This window comes from Dipodomys spectabilis, unplaced genomic scaffold, assembly GCF_019054845.1.
Source record: "Dipodomys spectabilis isolate Male_0828 unplaced genomic scaffold, ASM1905484v1 ptg000108l, whole genome shotgun sequence".
Lineage (NCBI taxonomy): Eukaryota > Metazoa > Chordata > Mammalia > Rodentia > Heteromyidae > Dipodomys > Dipodomys spectabilis.
This window is the reverse complement of record NW_024870785.1, coordinates 6,606,255-6,623,923: the sequence shown is the minus strand read 5'-3', so window position 1 is coordinate 6,623,923 and position 17,669 is coordinate 6,606,255. Positions and strand designations below refer to the sequence as shown.

General features: G+C 37.2%; 1 protein-coding gene across 1 annotated transcript in view; it reads right to left on the bottom strand.

The window, feature by feature from the left end:
- Positions 1–1,889: 1,889 nt before the first annotated feature.
- Positions 1,890–17,669, bottom strand: part of Golm2 (golgi membrane protein 2) — a 42,146-nt gene continuing 26,366 nt past the window's right edge. The window contains 2 exon segments of the mRNA XM_042687629.1: positions 1,890–4,008; positions 8,327–8,494. Coding sequence (XP_042543563.1) covers positions 3,938–4,008; positions 8,327–8,494 — 239 coding nt within the window. The 3' untranslated portion in view covers positions 1,890–3,937.

The following is a 17,669-nucleotide window of genomic DNA, read 5'->3' as shown; positions in this document are numbered from 1 at the left end:
GCCTTTTTCACTCATGGCTGGCATTCTCCAATCCAGCTTGCTTTGTTGGTTACCTGCAGGAAGATTCTGCCTGACTTCTCTGCCCTAGATGGCTATGAACCTCTACCCTCAGGTTGCCTGAGAAGCTAGGCATGAGCCACTTGTACCTTGCCTATTGTTTCTTGAGATATGTATTCATAAGCCTAAGATAGCCTTGAACTCTTGTTTCAGCCTTCTGAATGCTTGGATTACAACTATGATTGGCTTTTTTGTTGAGGAAAAAAAAAAAGGAAGAAAGGAAAGGGAAGGAAGGGAGGGAGGGAGGGAGGGAGGGAGGGAGGAAAGGAAGGAAGAGGTTAGCTGAGCACTGGTGGCAGACACCTATAATCCTAACTACACAGGAGGCTGAGATCTGAGGATCATGGTTTGAAGCCAGTCTGTGCAGGAAGTCTGTGAGACTCTTATCTCTAATTAACCATCAGAAAACGGGAAGTGGTGCTGTGGCTGGAAGTGGTAGAGCAGTAGCCTAGAATAGCACCCAGACCCAGAGTTCAAGCCCCATGACTGATAAATATCATGATCTAGCAAATTTTGTTATATAAAAAAAGACACAAAACCTTTTTTAAATGAAGTGACATTTTAGAAATTATTTAGAAGTCATAATCACATTACCCCTAAAATCAATCTTATATGTATGTTTTATATTCTGCACTTTCACTTTTTGGGTCAATAGCAATTAACCAAATTTTCTCCCTGCCTGGCCCCCTTTCTACCTCTTTCTTCACTTTCATTTCACCATAGGTGAACTGTAATATATACCTTGAATGAAAAACTTGATTCTTTGGAATCTGGTCAACATGAAAACATTATTTTTAATCAGTCTTTATCCCCTTTTAAAACTGTTTCCTTTGAGTGTTGTTAGTCTATCTCCACTTGAATGTAAGTTCCAGACTAGATCTTGCCTTTTTGCCAGTCCTGGGGCTTTAACTCAGGGCACTGTTCCTAAGCTCTTCTGGTTCAAGGCTAGCACCCTATCACCTGAGCCATGGTTGTAATTCTGGCTTGTTTTTTGTTTTGTTGTTGTTGTTTTTGGGGGGAGTTTATTGGAGATAAGAGTCTTACAGACTTTCCTGCCCAAGAAGGCTTCAAATTATGATCCTCAGATCTCAGCCTTCTGAGTAGCTAGGATCAGATCTTGACTATCTTATCCACTTACCTTACTACTAAGAACAATGCCAAGCACACAAAAGACATTCAATATCTGTTGAATATTTGAGCCCTATAGTAAACAGCCTGGTATAAAATTTCTGCTTTTAGCCAGCCACCATGGCTCAAGCCTGTAATCCTAGCTACTCAGGAGGCTGGGATCTGAGGATCATGGTTCAAAGCCAGCCCAGGCAGGAAAGTCCATGAGACTCTTATCTCCAATAAACTACTAGAAAGCTGGAAGTGGTGCTGTGGCTCAAGTGGTAGAGCACTTACCTTGTGCTGAAGAGCTGAGGGACAGTGCCCAGGCCCAGAGTTCAAGCCCCCCACGACCAAAAAATAAATAAATAAAATCTGCTTTTTTAGCTTAGCCTAACTAAAAATGGATGTTAAATTTGCTTAAAATCTTAGTGTTTAAATGTTACTATTGTGGGGCACCAGAGGCTCATACCTGTATTCCTTTGCTACTCAGGAGGCTGAGACCTAAAGATTGCAGTTTGAAACCAGCCCTGGTAGGAAAATCTGTAAGACTTATTTCTAGTTAACTACCAGAAAAGCTGAAAATGGAGCTGTGTCTCAACTGGTCTAATGCTAGGGGCGTGCCCAAGCTTGGGGGTTCAAGCACCAGCCCAGCACAGAAAAAAAGTTACTGTTTACATCAGGACTGTAACTATGTATATATCTAAACCAACGAAACAGTGAAACAAGTTTAATTTTTAATTTATTAGAACCCAGTAAGTGATGATTTTAAAAGCAGAGTTCCCATCAAATTAACACTTAATTCAGGGCAAAATACATTAAAAAAAAAAAACTAAACCTTAAGGCAGAAGTAAAACATTATTAAAAAACAGCATGTATAATAGAGACTTGCAGAATGTCAGAATTCTAGGAGACTCACATAACACTACAATGTTAATACAGTCAGAAAGGTTATTGATTGGTCCAAGATTTGTTTATAAAATGTCTAGGCTGCTAATTGAAGAAAATTTTTGCTGTGTAAGTAATAGCTACCATACAACCAAATGACCTTTTATGTCAAAGGAACTAAGGCAGATAATTTCATGGTTTTTATTTTAAAAACTTCACAATATTATATATGAAGTATTACCAAGAGTATTTTTAGATTTATCTCCCCATGCCAATGCCCAGAGGACCTGTATCACTTTCCTTTAACTGCATCTTAAAAGTTCTGTGAACCATCACAGTACTTCATTGTAGGACTGATCTTAGTGATAACAAAAGTATGAATCATTTGCTTTGATATAGAAAAAAGCAATTTCATTAAATTACCAAATCATTTCCTGATGATTAAGGAATTTTAAACTGAAACCTTAAATCTTTTGAATACCTCTTCGAGTGTGAAGGATTTCTTTAGTTCTGCAAATTTGAATTTTGACTGGAATCTTAGTGTGTGGGGAAATGTTTCTGATTTATCTGCTTATTTATTGTTCAATGTTGAGAAATCTTGGGCCCCACACATCGTAGGCAAGTGCTCTACCACTGAGCTATGCCAGCGGTATTAATCTACAATTAATAGTTAGCCCTTGTAAAAAAATAGGGTTAACAACCTTAAGTTTCCCCCTCATAATTAAAAGCTTTTGTTTTCAGGGAGTGAGATAAAATTTATAAGTCCTTTAAATCCTAGAAATCAAGGATTAGCTAGTCTACACATGCTACTGATCAAAAGAGACAAAATGCACTGAAAATAATTTTGTAAGTCTGGAAAATATGGGTTCTTAACTAATATTAAGTAATTATAAAGATTCATTTTATTACAAACTTTTAAGCTACTTTAATAAAACACCTGTAGACCTCACTGCACTTCTATTTATCTGTGCATTAATAAAAACCTGTTAAAAGTCCTTATTTAGTAACTCTGAAAAAGTCCAGTCAAATAAGATCACTAAAGCTGTCAGAAAAAGCTTTGAAATACTGATTGAAGATTTATTTCAAGGTAGATGTAGCCCCTTTCAAGATGTGACATTTAAATGATGATTATCCTCACCACCTTGAACTCTGAAAGTAAAAATTTTAGCCAGTGCTGACTATAGTTAACAGTACTTGAAAATTAAAAATTGAAAATATACTGTCAATCATGCACTCCACAATTTCAAGAACTAAGAAATAACATAAATACTGTTATTTCTTTGAAGGTTATCTCAACTTTCAGCAGGCTTCAGCTGAAAGTTAATCTGCCAAAACACATCAGCACCCATGTAAAATAAAAGCAGGGAAGTGACACTGTACACATTGCCCAGGCTAGCATCCAGTTTCCCCTCATGTAATTTGCCATAATTCCTTAAAGAGCATTACATGAGGGGTACATAGAACACCTGTTGGGCTAACAGGAATATATTAGTATATAAAATTTATTCAGCTGAATAACTCTTTTCATTCTGGTTATGCTATGTGCAAACTATAACCTGTACAAACATTTTCTCCTGCTTGTCTACTGTGGAAAAATTAGGCTCCATAAAGTGTGAAATATACATTAGTTTGCTTTAAATGCAAAGATTAACTATTTTTGGCTCAACTGTGTCATAACCAAAAAAGTCTCTGCTTTAATAATACAATATGAAAAAGTTCACATATGTACATGAGTACATTCCTTCATTAAAGTTTTTCCTTAAATCTATTTCAATGTATCTTTACAACTGATACAACTGATCTTTACAATGAAAGTCAAAAATGACAAAGTAGAAATGATTCAATTTTACAGCACTTTAGGTTTTGTGACATTTCCCTGTGGGACTTAAAGGACATCATTGAAACGCTGCTTCCCGTAGTCTGCAGGATCCATTTGAAGCTCTCGTTCTTCATCATCTGTAAGTAAAACAACTGTGTATCAAGAATAATGTTTTAAAATCACTGCAGAAATCCAATTTAACAATGTCTCAGTTTTTCAGCCTTTAATTTTCTCTTGTTATTTTCTCACCAACTATAAACACTTGCCCTTAATTTTTAGTTGCTTGCCTTTAATAATGAAAAGTCTAACTTTTGGAGAATTAACTTATTTTAAGAAATCTTTTGGTAACTGATAGACGGAGAAATGCAGAGTTACAATAAACATAGCTAGCATTAGGAATATACAGCATTGAGTCAATCCTGTTATTTCTATATAGATGAACATTAGTTCATTGAACTAATGCGTTGGTAGAACAATTTGCGTATATTTTTCATGTCTTAAAAGTTAATTCTTGGGGGGAGGCTGGGAAGGGATGTGAAGGGTAAACAAAGGAGGAGGCTGCAATGCTTGATAAGAAATGTACTCATTATCTTGCCCATGTAATTGTAACCCCTCTGTACAGTATGTTCACAAAAAATAAAAATTAAAAAAAAGTTAACCTTAAGGTAATCCACACTTTTAATGTAAAAATTTAGAAAGGAAAATAAAAGTATCCCCTAGTCCTTTGCTTCCTTGAAAATAGCTTGATTTTAATTTTCTAACCTAAGTAATGCTAATTAACTTTACCAAAAACAAAAACTTTAATCACATAATGTTACTATACAATAAGCTCCTCAAAGCTCTTTTTGAGTAGCTGAATTAAATGACTCCAAAATTTGCTCTGGAGTTTGATTTGGCTAGTGATAGAGTTTGTCACTTTATCTGCCAATGGCAATCCTTTTCCAATTTTGGCTGCAAACTGCAGGTTTTGAAATACAGGAGAGTCTTAAAGCTACATTAAAATAAAAGTGAAAAATATTCTAATCAGAGTCTCAGAGGTCAGCTATGGAGCACCTGCATTTTTATGACATTTTTATGCATTTTTATTTCAGGTTTAGTAGCTTGGTTGGTTGGTTGGATGGTTGGTTTTTTATTTTGGTGCTGGTCTTGAGGTTTGAATTCTGAATCTGGGCACTGTCCCTGAGATTTTGTGTTCAAGGCTAGAACTCTAACCTGAGCCACAGCTCCACTTCCAGCTTTTTGCTAGTTAATTGGAGGTAAGAATCTCACAGACTTTCTTGCCAGACTGGCTTTGAATTATGATCTCCTCAGATCTCAGCCTCCTGAATAGATTGGCTTGATTAAAGGCACATGCCACCTGTGCCAGGCTGGTTTACAGTAAGTTTTTGACTTGAAAAATTTGTTCTCTCAAAAGTGCCAAACCACTTTCTTTTATCCTTTTAAGAACTTTCCTGTTAAACCTACATTTAGAATTAGAAACAAACAATTCGTACCATATTCTTAAAACCAAACACACTTCCTTAATAGTATAATCTGCTACTTAACTATATGATAACCTCAAATCTGTTATAATATGCAAAAGATTAACATGTAACATACCAAGTAATTAGTTATACCAGGGAATTATAATTATACCATCGTCAATTAATTATAACACAGGATTTCATTTTGATATGCCCATAGACGCATATAATGTACCTTAATAAGACTTAACCCCTTTATCTCTCTATGCTTCAAAAAATATACATCTTATGCATATCCTAAGAAACTAGGAAAATTGAGGGGAGGTGTTAGGTTGAGAGGGATGGGTGAGAATGCTGAAATTAGGTATGGATCATTAGGCATTTGTCTGTGCTTCAATTGTTTCTATCTTTGTTTACAAAATTTCAATGGTGGCAGTAAATTTTCTATTTTCTTCCCTGGGCTGGGGAATAGATATGTTCTAGGAATCCTGAAATCTGAAATATATTTTCCATAACACTTATGTTAATTAGTGATTCCACTGTAAAGGAAAGCACAGAATTTTAAAACAGAATGGTCACTAAGAGCTTAATACTGTCACATACAGATGAAGAAACTGCAGTCCACAGGATTTAAGCAACTTGAAAAGTAATTTACAGCCTGTCTCTTGACTCTAGCCCCATGGTTTCTTCATTGTATTTTATGGCTGTTTGGCTACAAGAGCAAATTGCATTGGGAACCCAGTAATTAGATCTACATTTGAACAATGAAAAAATGCTTTCAAACTCTACAACTTCTGGTTTAGTAATAAACATTTGGAATCTAACTTGTTGGTAACATAGAGAACTACATAATACCGTAATACCGCCCCTTCTACCTTTGGACAGTTAATACCTCAAAACATGTCTAAAATTATTTTATGTCTCTCATTATTTTAGTCTCTTTAACAAAATTATCTCTATTTGCTATAGCATCATGTTCTTGCATCTTTCTGTTCTCTGTGGAAAGAGAGTCTTGTAACAATCCTACCCTCTTCTTACTATTGTCTAATAAACCCCAGAATGGAGTTGTAACAATCCCCCCCACATACACACACGCACACACTTCATGTAAGTGTTTTATATTCTTTAGAAAATAAAGGGAATCATGAAGACATTTCTGATGGCAAAGAGAAATGCAAGAGGGAAGGAAGAAGGGAACAGGAGAATGAGAAGGCATTAAAAATAATTTACCTACTGTGAGTAAAACACAAAACTATTAAACTTAAAATTTTTAAACTAACTTAAACACAGCCAAAAAATATAACAAACAATTAGCTATTGTAATAAACCCCTCAAAACTGTCCAATGAACTAGTGAAGCCTTTAAGAAAAATTGCAGACCATTGTAAGTACAAATCAAGCAAAGCTTATAAGACAAGAAGTTAAAAGACTTGTTATTATCCTACTACTCACAGTTGCAAGAATAAAAGCATAAAGTTATCAGTTAATAACATTGACTGAGGTTCCTAAGTGCCAAGTACTGTAGAAGGATGGGTATGGAGGCAGAAAGGAATACAAACAAAAGAAAAGGCAAAAAACGAAAATCCCTGCCCTCCACGAGCTTATGAGCTTATGAGCTAATTGATATGATATGCAATCATGAAAATATAATTGCAGATAAATATATTCCAAGCAAATCACAAAAGCAATGGGGATAAAGGGTAAATATGTGAAAAAGGATGAAATTACAGAAAATGTGAGTCAAATTTATGAGATGTAACCAAAAAGTGCTGGGAGAAATTCTCACTAGTACTTCTCTATATAACTCTTAGTACTTAATTAATTTCTCTTCTATGTCTAACAACTATGCCTCCCCCAAATCTAGGATGTACTATCAAAACAATATCTAGGTGGATGTTAAGAGTTCTGGTTTTTCTTTTTGTACTAACTATATATAGTATTGAAGGAGAATTATATTTCCATCTGAATTTTTAACAATTCTTGTCATGAACCTAAATGAATGGTTATTAAAACTTCAAAAAAAGCTGAGGAGAAAACCAAAACAGGTTACAGTAAAAAACTTTTATGCCCTATAATATAAAAAAACTTACATCCTACAATCATAATCAACTTTTGTAGAAAATCTTAAAACTCCACAAATACAAATATAAGCAGGCAAAAAACAAGCCTGAAAGCTTGTCATAAAGCAATATACTCTGACATGCATGCACAGGTGGGACTGCATGCAGATACTCAACTTTCACTAATTTAAAAGCTCAGAAATAATAGTTAAAACAAAAATATGTTGAATCTGTGCATTAATTATAAAAAGATAAATTTTCAAAAATCATTAAAAGTAAATTTTAAGACTAGCAGAAAAACTTCAAAAGTAGAGTGGCCTTTCTATTCTGTATCAGTGAATGAATAATTTTACCTTCAGTATTGAGGTCAATTCATTCATAGCTTTTCTTATAGCAAAAAGCCGGCGGGGCAATACTTGTACTTAGAATAACAGAATGTTTTCAGATAAGAAACTAGAAATAAAAAATATTTGCGGGGGCAGGTGCCAGTGGCTAGATATTCAGGAGGCTGAGATCTGAGGATCGTAGTATAAAGCCAGCCAGGACAGGAAAGTCCAATAAACCATTCAAAACACCGGAAGTGGCACTGTGGCTCCAGTGGTAAAGCACTCACCTTGAGCTAAAGAGCTGAGGGACAGCGCCCAAGCTCAGACCCAAAAAAAACGGGGAGAGGGGAGAAGCATTGAATTCTAATGCTTCTGAAGAGTCTGAGTTTCAAATTTTAACTACATTGAGAACATATAATCTAAAATTTAAAAAAGCAAAACTGATACATGTTGTAAAGGTTTTCATAATAAAACTAAAAACTGCACAGAACCTTTTTGAATTAGTATTAAGGTTTATGCTAATAAGGCCAAAGTTCTATACAAATTCAACCAAACAACTGAGAGGTGGGTTTCTCGGTCACAGCATGGATGCCAGGCCCACGCTCACCTTGGACGTCTTCCTCTCCACCATCACCATCTTCTTCCTCATTGTAAGCCAGCTCAGCCTGCTTGTCTGCCTCATACTCACCTACGTTACCATCATCCCCATTATAATCCGCCAGTTTAGAGCCATGCTGCGGATCAACAGGGGACTCATTCTCATCAAAGAATCGGCCTGTGAAGTAGGTAGAGGATTAATTCAAGAGTAAAGGGAAGAAAAGAATGGCCCTATACTGAAGATAGATGAGAAAGCAGACAGTGAAACCTGGAAATTTGCAGGGTACTAGTTATAAAAAAGGATACATTTCATAAAGGTTATACTAGACAAGCATAATTAAGAGTGAAGACCTCATTCAAGAATTTGTCTTTTGAGTTCACACCTGTAATCCCAGCTACTCAGGAGGCTGATATCCAAGGATTGTGGTTCAAAGCCAGCCCAGGCAGGAAAGTCCGTGAAACTCTTATCTCCAATTAACCACCAGAAAACTGGAAATGCCACTGTGGCTCAAGTAGTAGAGTACTGGCCTTGAGCTGAAGAGCTGAGGGATAGTGCTCAGGCCCAGAGTTTAAGCCTCAGCACTGACAAAAATTTAAAAAAAAATTAAAAAATTGTCTTTTGTGTTTAATACTTGTTACTTAAGATTTGAATGCTTTTTGTCTTTTTTAATTATTGAGACAAGGTCTTACTATGGAGCTCAAGCTAGCCTGGAACTTGCCCATACTAGTCTTGAATTCATGAATTGCCTTGCCTCCCAAGTGCTGAGACAGACTATAGCCATTTGATCCTCCACCTGATGATTTCAGTGTTTTCTTAATTAAAAAAAATTTTTTTAAAGGTACTACTTTTAGGATTGTTTTTCTAATGGTCCTGGGGCTTGAACTAAGGGCCTAGACTTGTCCCTGAGCCTCTTTGTGCTCAAGGCTAGTACTCTACCATTTGCGGCACAGAACCACTTCCAGCTTTTTCTGAGTTGTTTATTGGAGATAAGAGTCTCAGAGACTTTCTTGCCTGGGCTGGCTATTTTTTGGGGGGGAGGTCAGTTGTGGGGCTTGAACTCTGGGTCAGAGCACTATCCCTTAGCTCTTCAGCTCAAGGCCAGTGCTCTACCACTTGAGCCACAGCACCACTTCCAGTGCTCGGAGTGGTTTATTGGAGATAAGAGTCTCACAGAGTTTCCTGCCTGAGCTGGCTTAGAACCATGATCTTCACATCTCAGCCTACTAAGTAGCTAGGATTATAGGTATGAGCCAACTGCACCCAGCTCAGGATTGTTTTTCTAATGACCCACAATTTCTCTATTGGACAAACACTTCAGTAGAATGAATTATTTAAATCCTGGAGATAACACATATTTGAAGTTCGTAATCATCTGTTGCTTTATCAACTACTATTTCCCATGAATAATACTGAAATCTTTAAAACAAATGAGTGCAGACTAAATTCTTTTGTACACTAATACAAACTATCAGAGCTGAGGCTATCTCATATTCCTTTAATAATTCCCAATAACATGGATTCCAAAAAGACACAGAAGAGAGAGCAAGAACCAGACTAGAGCTTTGAAAGAAAATCCCAATTATTTCTGGTTTCTCTCTTTCCATTTTCATTATCAAATTAAAAAAAGAAAAGTCAGTAGAAACTTAAGGAAGTTCACCTACCAGAGATCATTATGCTGTACACATTCCTAACAATTACAGATTAAAAAAAAACATAATAGTTACTATGATAGAAACCTATTCAATTAGACATTAAAAATAAAAATGATGGAAGTGCCACTATGGCTTAAGGCTAGCACTCCTGAGTGAAAAAGCTCAGAAACAGCACCCAAGCCCTGAGTTCAAGCTTCCTGACCAACAGAAAAAAAAAAAAAAAAGACAAGACAGGTACACTAAGACCTAACTTAAAACATAGGTTAAAAACTCTAGCCGGGGGCTGGGAAGTTGGCTCAGTGGTAGAGCACTTGCCTTGCATGCCTGAGGCCCTGGGTTCAATTCCTCAGCACCACATAAGCAAAAAGAAAAAAGCCAGAAGTGGCACTGTGGCTCAAGTGGTAAAGCACTAGCCTTGAGCTGAAGAGCTGAGGGACAGCACCCAGGCCCAGAGTTCAGGCCCCACAACCGGACCCAAAAAAAAAAACCAAAAACCTCTAGCCGGGCATTAAATTTAGCATTATCTAGCATGAAAGTTAATGTGTTAATTTGTAAAACATGAATTAAATCAACATGTAGGAATTTCAGACTTAAGACTTTAACAATTTTCTAGAGCCTGGCATGGTAGTAATGTCTATAATTCCAGCTACTTGGGAGTAAGAGTATAACCCTGTCAAAAAAAGCTAAAGCAAAAAGAGCAAAAAGGGTGGCTTCAGAGACTGCTTGCCTAGCAAGGTAAAGACCCTGAGTTCAATCCCCAGTACCACCAAAAAAAAAAAAAAAAATTGTCTTTGCTTGGAAAGAAAGTACAAATCATAAGGATTATGGAGTATTAGCTACTTCTACGGATGGGTTGCCACATCATCAAGGCAATACATTTTTAATTGCTGGTTAAAGTGTTAAACAGTAGGATAGTTAAATAACAAATATTTATAGGCTTTTAAAGAAACCATGAAACCAAAGTAATAGAGGTCAATAAAGAGAACAATATTTTAGCTAGATGCCTTTAATCCTTGCAACTAAGGAGGCTGAGATATGAGGATTGAGCAATGTGCAAAGTCTGCCAGGCAGGAAAGTCCATGAGACTATTACCTCCAATTATCTACCAAAGCCAGAAAGGAGACACACACACACACACACACACACACACACACACACACACAAAATTTTAAAATAAAATTGAGGAACATACAGTAAGTAAATGGGAAAGTTCATCAAATAAATCCAGACATGGTGGCACATATCTATAATCCCAGCTACTCAACAGACAGAAGCAAGAGGATTCAGAGTTTAAGATAAGTCCAAGCAAAGTTAACTTTGAAACCCTGTCTCAAAAACAAAATAAAAACAAAAGGGCTTGGGGCATGGTTCAAATGGTAGAACAGGGGAAAAAACACAGTAGCAGAGTGCTTGCCTAGCAAGTGAGAGGTCCTGAGTTTGACTTTAGGCAATGTCAAAAAATACATGAGTGAAAAAGGAAAAATGATAATAGAAAGAAAAAAAGGCACAGACTATTTGTTAGAAAAACAAATTGAATAATATAAAACAACCATTTTGATGGCTTTTTAATATTGTCTTTTTCTAACTAAGTACCAGTGGCTCCTGTCTGTAATCCTAGCTACTCCAAAGTCCAAAATTCAAAGCCAAAGCAGACAGAAGTAGCTCAAGTGAAAAGTAGCTCAAGTGGTAGAGCGTCAGCCTTAAGAAAAAAAAACTTAAGTGAGAGTATGAGGCCCTGAGTTCATGTCCCAGTACTGGTACACAGAAAAAATAATTTAAAAATACCTCTTCCTAACGATAAAAAATAAATGGTGCTCAATGTAAGTAGGAAAAAGATTTAAAGACATCCCCATTGTCTTTTTCTCAATATGAATGTTTACTTAAAAACAAAACAGCTGGGGGGCTGGGAAGGTGGCTCAGTGGTAGAGCGCTTGCCTTGCATGCATGAGGCCCTGGGTTCGATTCCTCAGCACCACATAAGCAAAAAGAAAAAAGCCAGAAGTGACGCTGTGGCTCAAGTGGTAGAGCGCTAGCCTTGAGCTGAAGAGCTGAGGGACAGCGCCCAGGCCCAGAGTTCAGGCCCCACGACTGGACCAAAAAAAAAAAAAAAACAAAAAACAGCTGGTATAGTTAATCTGTATGTAGTGAAAAACTGCTGTTTTAAACAAACACTTATATATGTTAGGTACCAGTGAGCTTTTCAAAATGTTCTACATTTCCTCCAATAAAATTGTGCACTTTCTTTTTTATAATCAAGAATTATGAAATACAGAAAAGGAAAAAAAGCCTAAGAAAATTACTGCAAAATATAGACAAATTACTAATCTTGTTAGGCAAGGAAAATTAATTATAGAAATGGCCTTTCTGTACCTATAATATTCCAACAGGGCAATTTAAGCTTGTATTGCTGTTTTTTTTTAACGCCTTGACTCATCTAACTAGCTTGAACTCAGTCATAAAATTTTAATACTATAATTAAGGTAACAGATAATTTTAAAAATCATGAATAAATGACCACACAACTTCCCCTTTTTAATAGTGAGCTGTGATGCAGGGTGCCAGTGGCTCATGCCTGTAACTGAGGCTACTCAGGAGGATGACATCAACAGATAATAGTTCAAAGCCAGCCCAGGCAGGAAAAGTCCATGAGATTCTTATCCCCAATTAACCACAAAATTCCGGAAATGGAACTGTGGCTCAAATGGTAAGACTGCTAGCCTTGAGCAAAATAACTCAGGGACAGCACCCAGGGCCCATGTCCCAATACCAGCACACACACAAAAATCATGTTTGGAAAAAGACCTAACACCAAAATTGAGTTTCCAACATTCTCATAGAGTATAAGAGAAGAAAACCTAGACAAAGTTGCCCATTAGTTGGGGATATACAATAAGCTTCATATTTTGCATAGTGATGTTTGACATTTTAGGTAAAAATGCATTACACTAATCAATGTAATAGATGGCTAAATTATATAGTTCCTGAGAAATACATCAATGTGAACTAAGAGTAAGAAGAGAAGGTTTCAAACCATTGACAAATATGGGCTGAGTGTAGCTCAATGGCAGTGTGTGCTTAGTGTGGCCCTGGGTTCCTCTAGAGGCACATATATTAGACTAAGCAGAAAAGAAGCATTCAAATCAGTAAAAACAAAGAGTATTAGAGGGTTGGGGAGGTGGCTCAGTGGTAGAGTGCTTGCCTTGAGTGCATGAGGCCCTGGGTTCAATTCCTCAGCACCACATAAGAAGAAAAAGCCGGAAGTGGGGCTGTGGCTCAAGTGACAAAGCACTAATCTTGAGCTGAAGAGCTGAGGGACAGCGCCCAGGCCCAGAGTTGGCCCCACGACCGGCAAAATAAATAATTTTAAGAAAAAATAAAACAGAGTATTAGAAAGTAGGAAGAAGAAATTTGGACAAGGAAATTAAGGATAATTGGGGAAGACTTGTAAGGTTGGTGACTTTAAAAGACCCTCTAATATCTCCTTAACAAGACCATTATTTAAGGGCTGGGAAGGTGGCTCAGTGGTAGAGCGCTTGCCTTGCATTCTCGAGGCCCTGGGTTCGATTCCTCAGCACCACATAAGCAAAAAGAAAAAAGCCGGAAGTGGTGCTGTGGCTCAAGTGGTAGAGCGCTAGCCTTGAGCTGAAGAGCTGAGGGACAGTGCCCAGGCCCAGAGTTCAGGCCCCACGACCGGACCAAAAAAAAAAAAAGACCATTATTTAAATCAGTTGACAGAGTATATTAAAGTATCAACAATGATCTTCAATCTATCCATTAAACAAGATTCATTGATGTATGTGATAAGTACTATGTGGGGCACTGTAAGAGAAAATAGTTACCATGTCGATCACCAATAACTAGCCTAATAATAGGGGAGACAGATAAACAGTTAAAATAAATGTGCTTCATCACAGTGACCTAGGAAGTGGTATCAGAACCTGGAGACTATTGCTACAATTAATCTTCCTTCAATAAAGTGAGTTTGAACTTTATGTAGGAGGCAATAAGCAAGTTACAATTTCTCTTCATCTCACTGAGAAAGGAAACTAATCTGCCTTATATTTGCAGCATTTGCAAAGTCTATTCAAGTAAGGAGGAGTTAGATTATTAATGTAGAAGAAACAGCTAAATTATAGCCAAGCCTGGTATTACATGCCTGTAGCCTAACCACTCAGGAAGTGAACGTAAGAGGATTGAAGTCCAAGTCAGCATAAGCAAAAGTGAGAGAAAAATTAAAAGCAAAAGGAAACCTTGAGTTTAATACTCAATACCTCAACTCCCAAGAAGGAAGGAAAGAAGGAAAGGAAGGAAGGAGGGAGGTAGGGAGGGAGAGAGGAAGGAAGGGCCTCATTTTCAGCCCCCCTTCAAATAAAGGGGGAAAAAGGTACCCACATTAAGAACTTTAAAAATTCTTGTTAAGACATATGGCACATGGTCTCCTGATATGTGGATGTTAAGTTCAAAATGCAACGAGCTATGACAAACAGGGCTCGAGAAAAAAAAAAACTTGAGCTGTTTGAAAACAACTTGAAAGTAACTGATGAAAACAAGTTGGCCAAGTGCTGTCCTTGCTTCTGCCTTTCTTCCCTTCCCAAGTCAGAGACGACTGATTCATAACAGGCAGCTAAGAGCTCTATCATATTCCAATTTTACACTGCAGCCTACTAAATGGAGCCTGGATGAACCAATTTTGTTTTTTATTGTGAAAATACTGTACAGAGGGGTTACAATTTCATGGGGAACCAAAATTTTTTACCTTATCAGTTTTCTAAACTGTTAGACTAGTATAAGAAGAGGGAATTAGTGACTACAGTGGTCTAGATTGGCTAGGATTCTCATCTTCTTGGTGGAGGAATAATGGCAATGGGTATAAAAAGGTCTTTGCCCAAAATGTGAGCACTGAAGCTAAAAGTATTGTATTTGGTCAGGAATCCAATATACAAACTTCACCTCAAAAATATTTCACCTTTTTTTTTTTAAACCGTGTTTAGTTCTGTTCCTCAGTAACCACATAAAAGCTATGCCCAGCCAGAAGAATGATAACAGTAACTATCTTTTGGCTTGGATCCCCATATTTCCTTATGTCATGGTAAATTCAATTATACTTGTGTGCCAGGTGCTGGTGGCTCATACCTGTAAATCCTAGATACTTAGAAGGTTGAGATCTAAGGATCAGAGCTGGAAACCAGCCCAGGCAGAAAGTCCCTATGAGACTCATCTCCAATGAACCACTCAAAACTGGAATTGGAGCTGTGGTTCAAAGCAGTAGAGTACTAACCTTGAGCAAAAGAGCTCAAGGATAGTGCCCAGGCCCTGACTTCAAGCCCCACACCAAAAAATAAAAATAAAATAAAAATAAAAATTATACATGTGCACATCCAACTCATTCTGGTAGCTAGCTAAAAAACGACTTAGTCTATGAGCAACAAGACAGCTTCATTACAACTATTTAAACATGAGAACATAAGAAGCACCATACCCACTAGCTATGGAAAGTCTTTGAGCAGTATTGTTTCAAAAACTAATTAGGAAGGGTATTCCACATTTAAATTCCTTTTCTGAGCCAAAGTAGCCAAGACTTCTACAAGTACATACAGCATGTATGAAGTGATTTTTCACCTACCTTCTTTCCTTATTTGAGCAGTATTGAGTTTCAAAAACTAATTAGGAAGGGTATTCCACATTTAAATTCCTTTTCTGAGCCAAAGTAGCCAAGACTTCTACAAGTACATATAGCATGTATGAAGTGATTTTTCACCTACCTTCTTTCCTTATTCCTATACAAGGTATACTACATTCTTTTACTCCAGATTACCTATTATATTTTCAGTTTAAACATTTTAGCTAAGTGCCAGTGGCTCAGGCTTGTAATTCTAGCTAATCAGGAAGCTGAGATCTAAGGACTGTGTCAAAGCCAGGGTAGAAAAGTCCATAAGACTCTTTATCTCCAATTAACCAGCCAAAAGCTGAAAATGGAGGTATGGTTCAAGTGGCAGAGGGTCAGCCTTGAGCAAAAAAAGCTGAGTATAAGGCCCTAAGTTCAAGCCCTACTACTACTGGCGCACGCGCGCACGCGCACACGCGCACGCACACACGCGCACACACGCGCACGCACACACACGCACACACACACACACACGCGCACACACACACACACACACACACACACACACACACGGCAATTTGAGGGTCTGCTATCAAGAATATCAAAAAACAAAACCAAGCAAGTAAATTTTTTCAGTGGGTCAAGGGCGTGAATGGACAAATGGCCAACAAGTATACAAAATAGGTGCTGCATATCATTAGTCATTAGTGAAATGTAAATAAAAATCATCCAGAAAATAAGCCTAGGATGAACAGGACCTTGGTTTGATCCCAAGCACTGCACAAAAACACAGGGAGATGCACTTCACATCCACTAAAATGGCAACAGAAGGGAAGGAGAAGGAAGGAAGGTGAGAAAAGTGTTGGCAAGGATGTGGAGAAGTCAGAACTCTCTTACATTGCTGGTAGGAATGTAAAATGGTGCAGCTGTTGTGGAAAAGAGTTTGGCAGTGCCTCAAAAAGCTAAACATAGAATTAGCATATGACTCAGCAATTCCACCTCTAGGTACATACCAAAAAGAACTGAAAACAGGTGTAGAGGGAAAACTTGTTAATGAATATTCATAGCAGCACTATCATAATAGCCAAAACACAGAAAAATCTAAGTGTCTATCAACAGTTAAGTGAATAAGCAAAATACTTCCACACATTTGCATATTATCCAGCCATAAAAAGAGATAAAGTATTAACGTATGCTATACCGTAGCTGGGTTTGAAAACCATTATAGTAAGAAGCCAGACACTAAAGGCCAAATACTTTATGATTCCATTTATAGGAAACAGAATAGGTGAACCCACTGAGGTAGAAAGGAGGTTTAGTGGTTGCCAGGGGCTGTGGGTAGGAGAGAACAGGGAGTGACTATTTAATGGGTACAGGGTTTTCTTTGTGGTGATAAGAATATCCAGCAACTAAATAGTGAAGATGCTAGAACACATTGTGAAGACCTGGAATGGTATTGAAATGTAACTTCAGTGAACTGCACATCCACAATGAAAATGATTGTATTTGGAAATATTCTGCGATAAAATATGAAGCCTCAGATCAGGAAAGGCAACAAATTAATCTTAAGAGATTAGCATTTACATACTTTATGTGCCTGCAATCCCAGCTAGTTGGCAGGTGCAAGTAGCAGAATCAATCTAAATACTCATCAAGAGAGTTACAACTAAGTGAAAACTTATTGCTTAAGAACAATGGTGTATGTGTGTGAGTGAGAGAGAGTAAATGACAAGCATGTTAACTCTTAAGTAAAAAACTATGAAAGACAGCCAGATATGGTGACATATGCCTTAGCACTCAAGATTGTGAATTCAAATTCAGCTGGGGTTAGATAATGAGACTATCTCAAAACAAAAGATATCTAAGAAATAGTCAATTAATGCAAATTAAGAAATAATACATGCATTGATTTCAATTCTTTATATTCATTAATGGTACATGGAAAGTAATTTGAAGTAAGAATTTAAAACTCAATAGGCTCTTTTAAAAATAAATTGTACAACCAGCTAAGGTAATCCTAAGCTACTTGGGAGGCAAAGATCTATAAGACTGAGATTTGAGGCCAGCTGGACAAAAGTTCACAAGTTTCCACAAT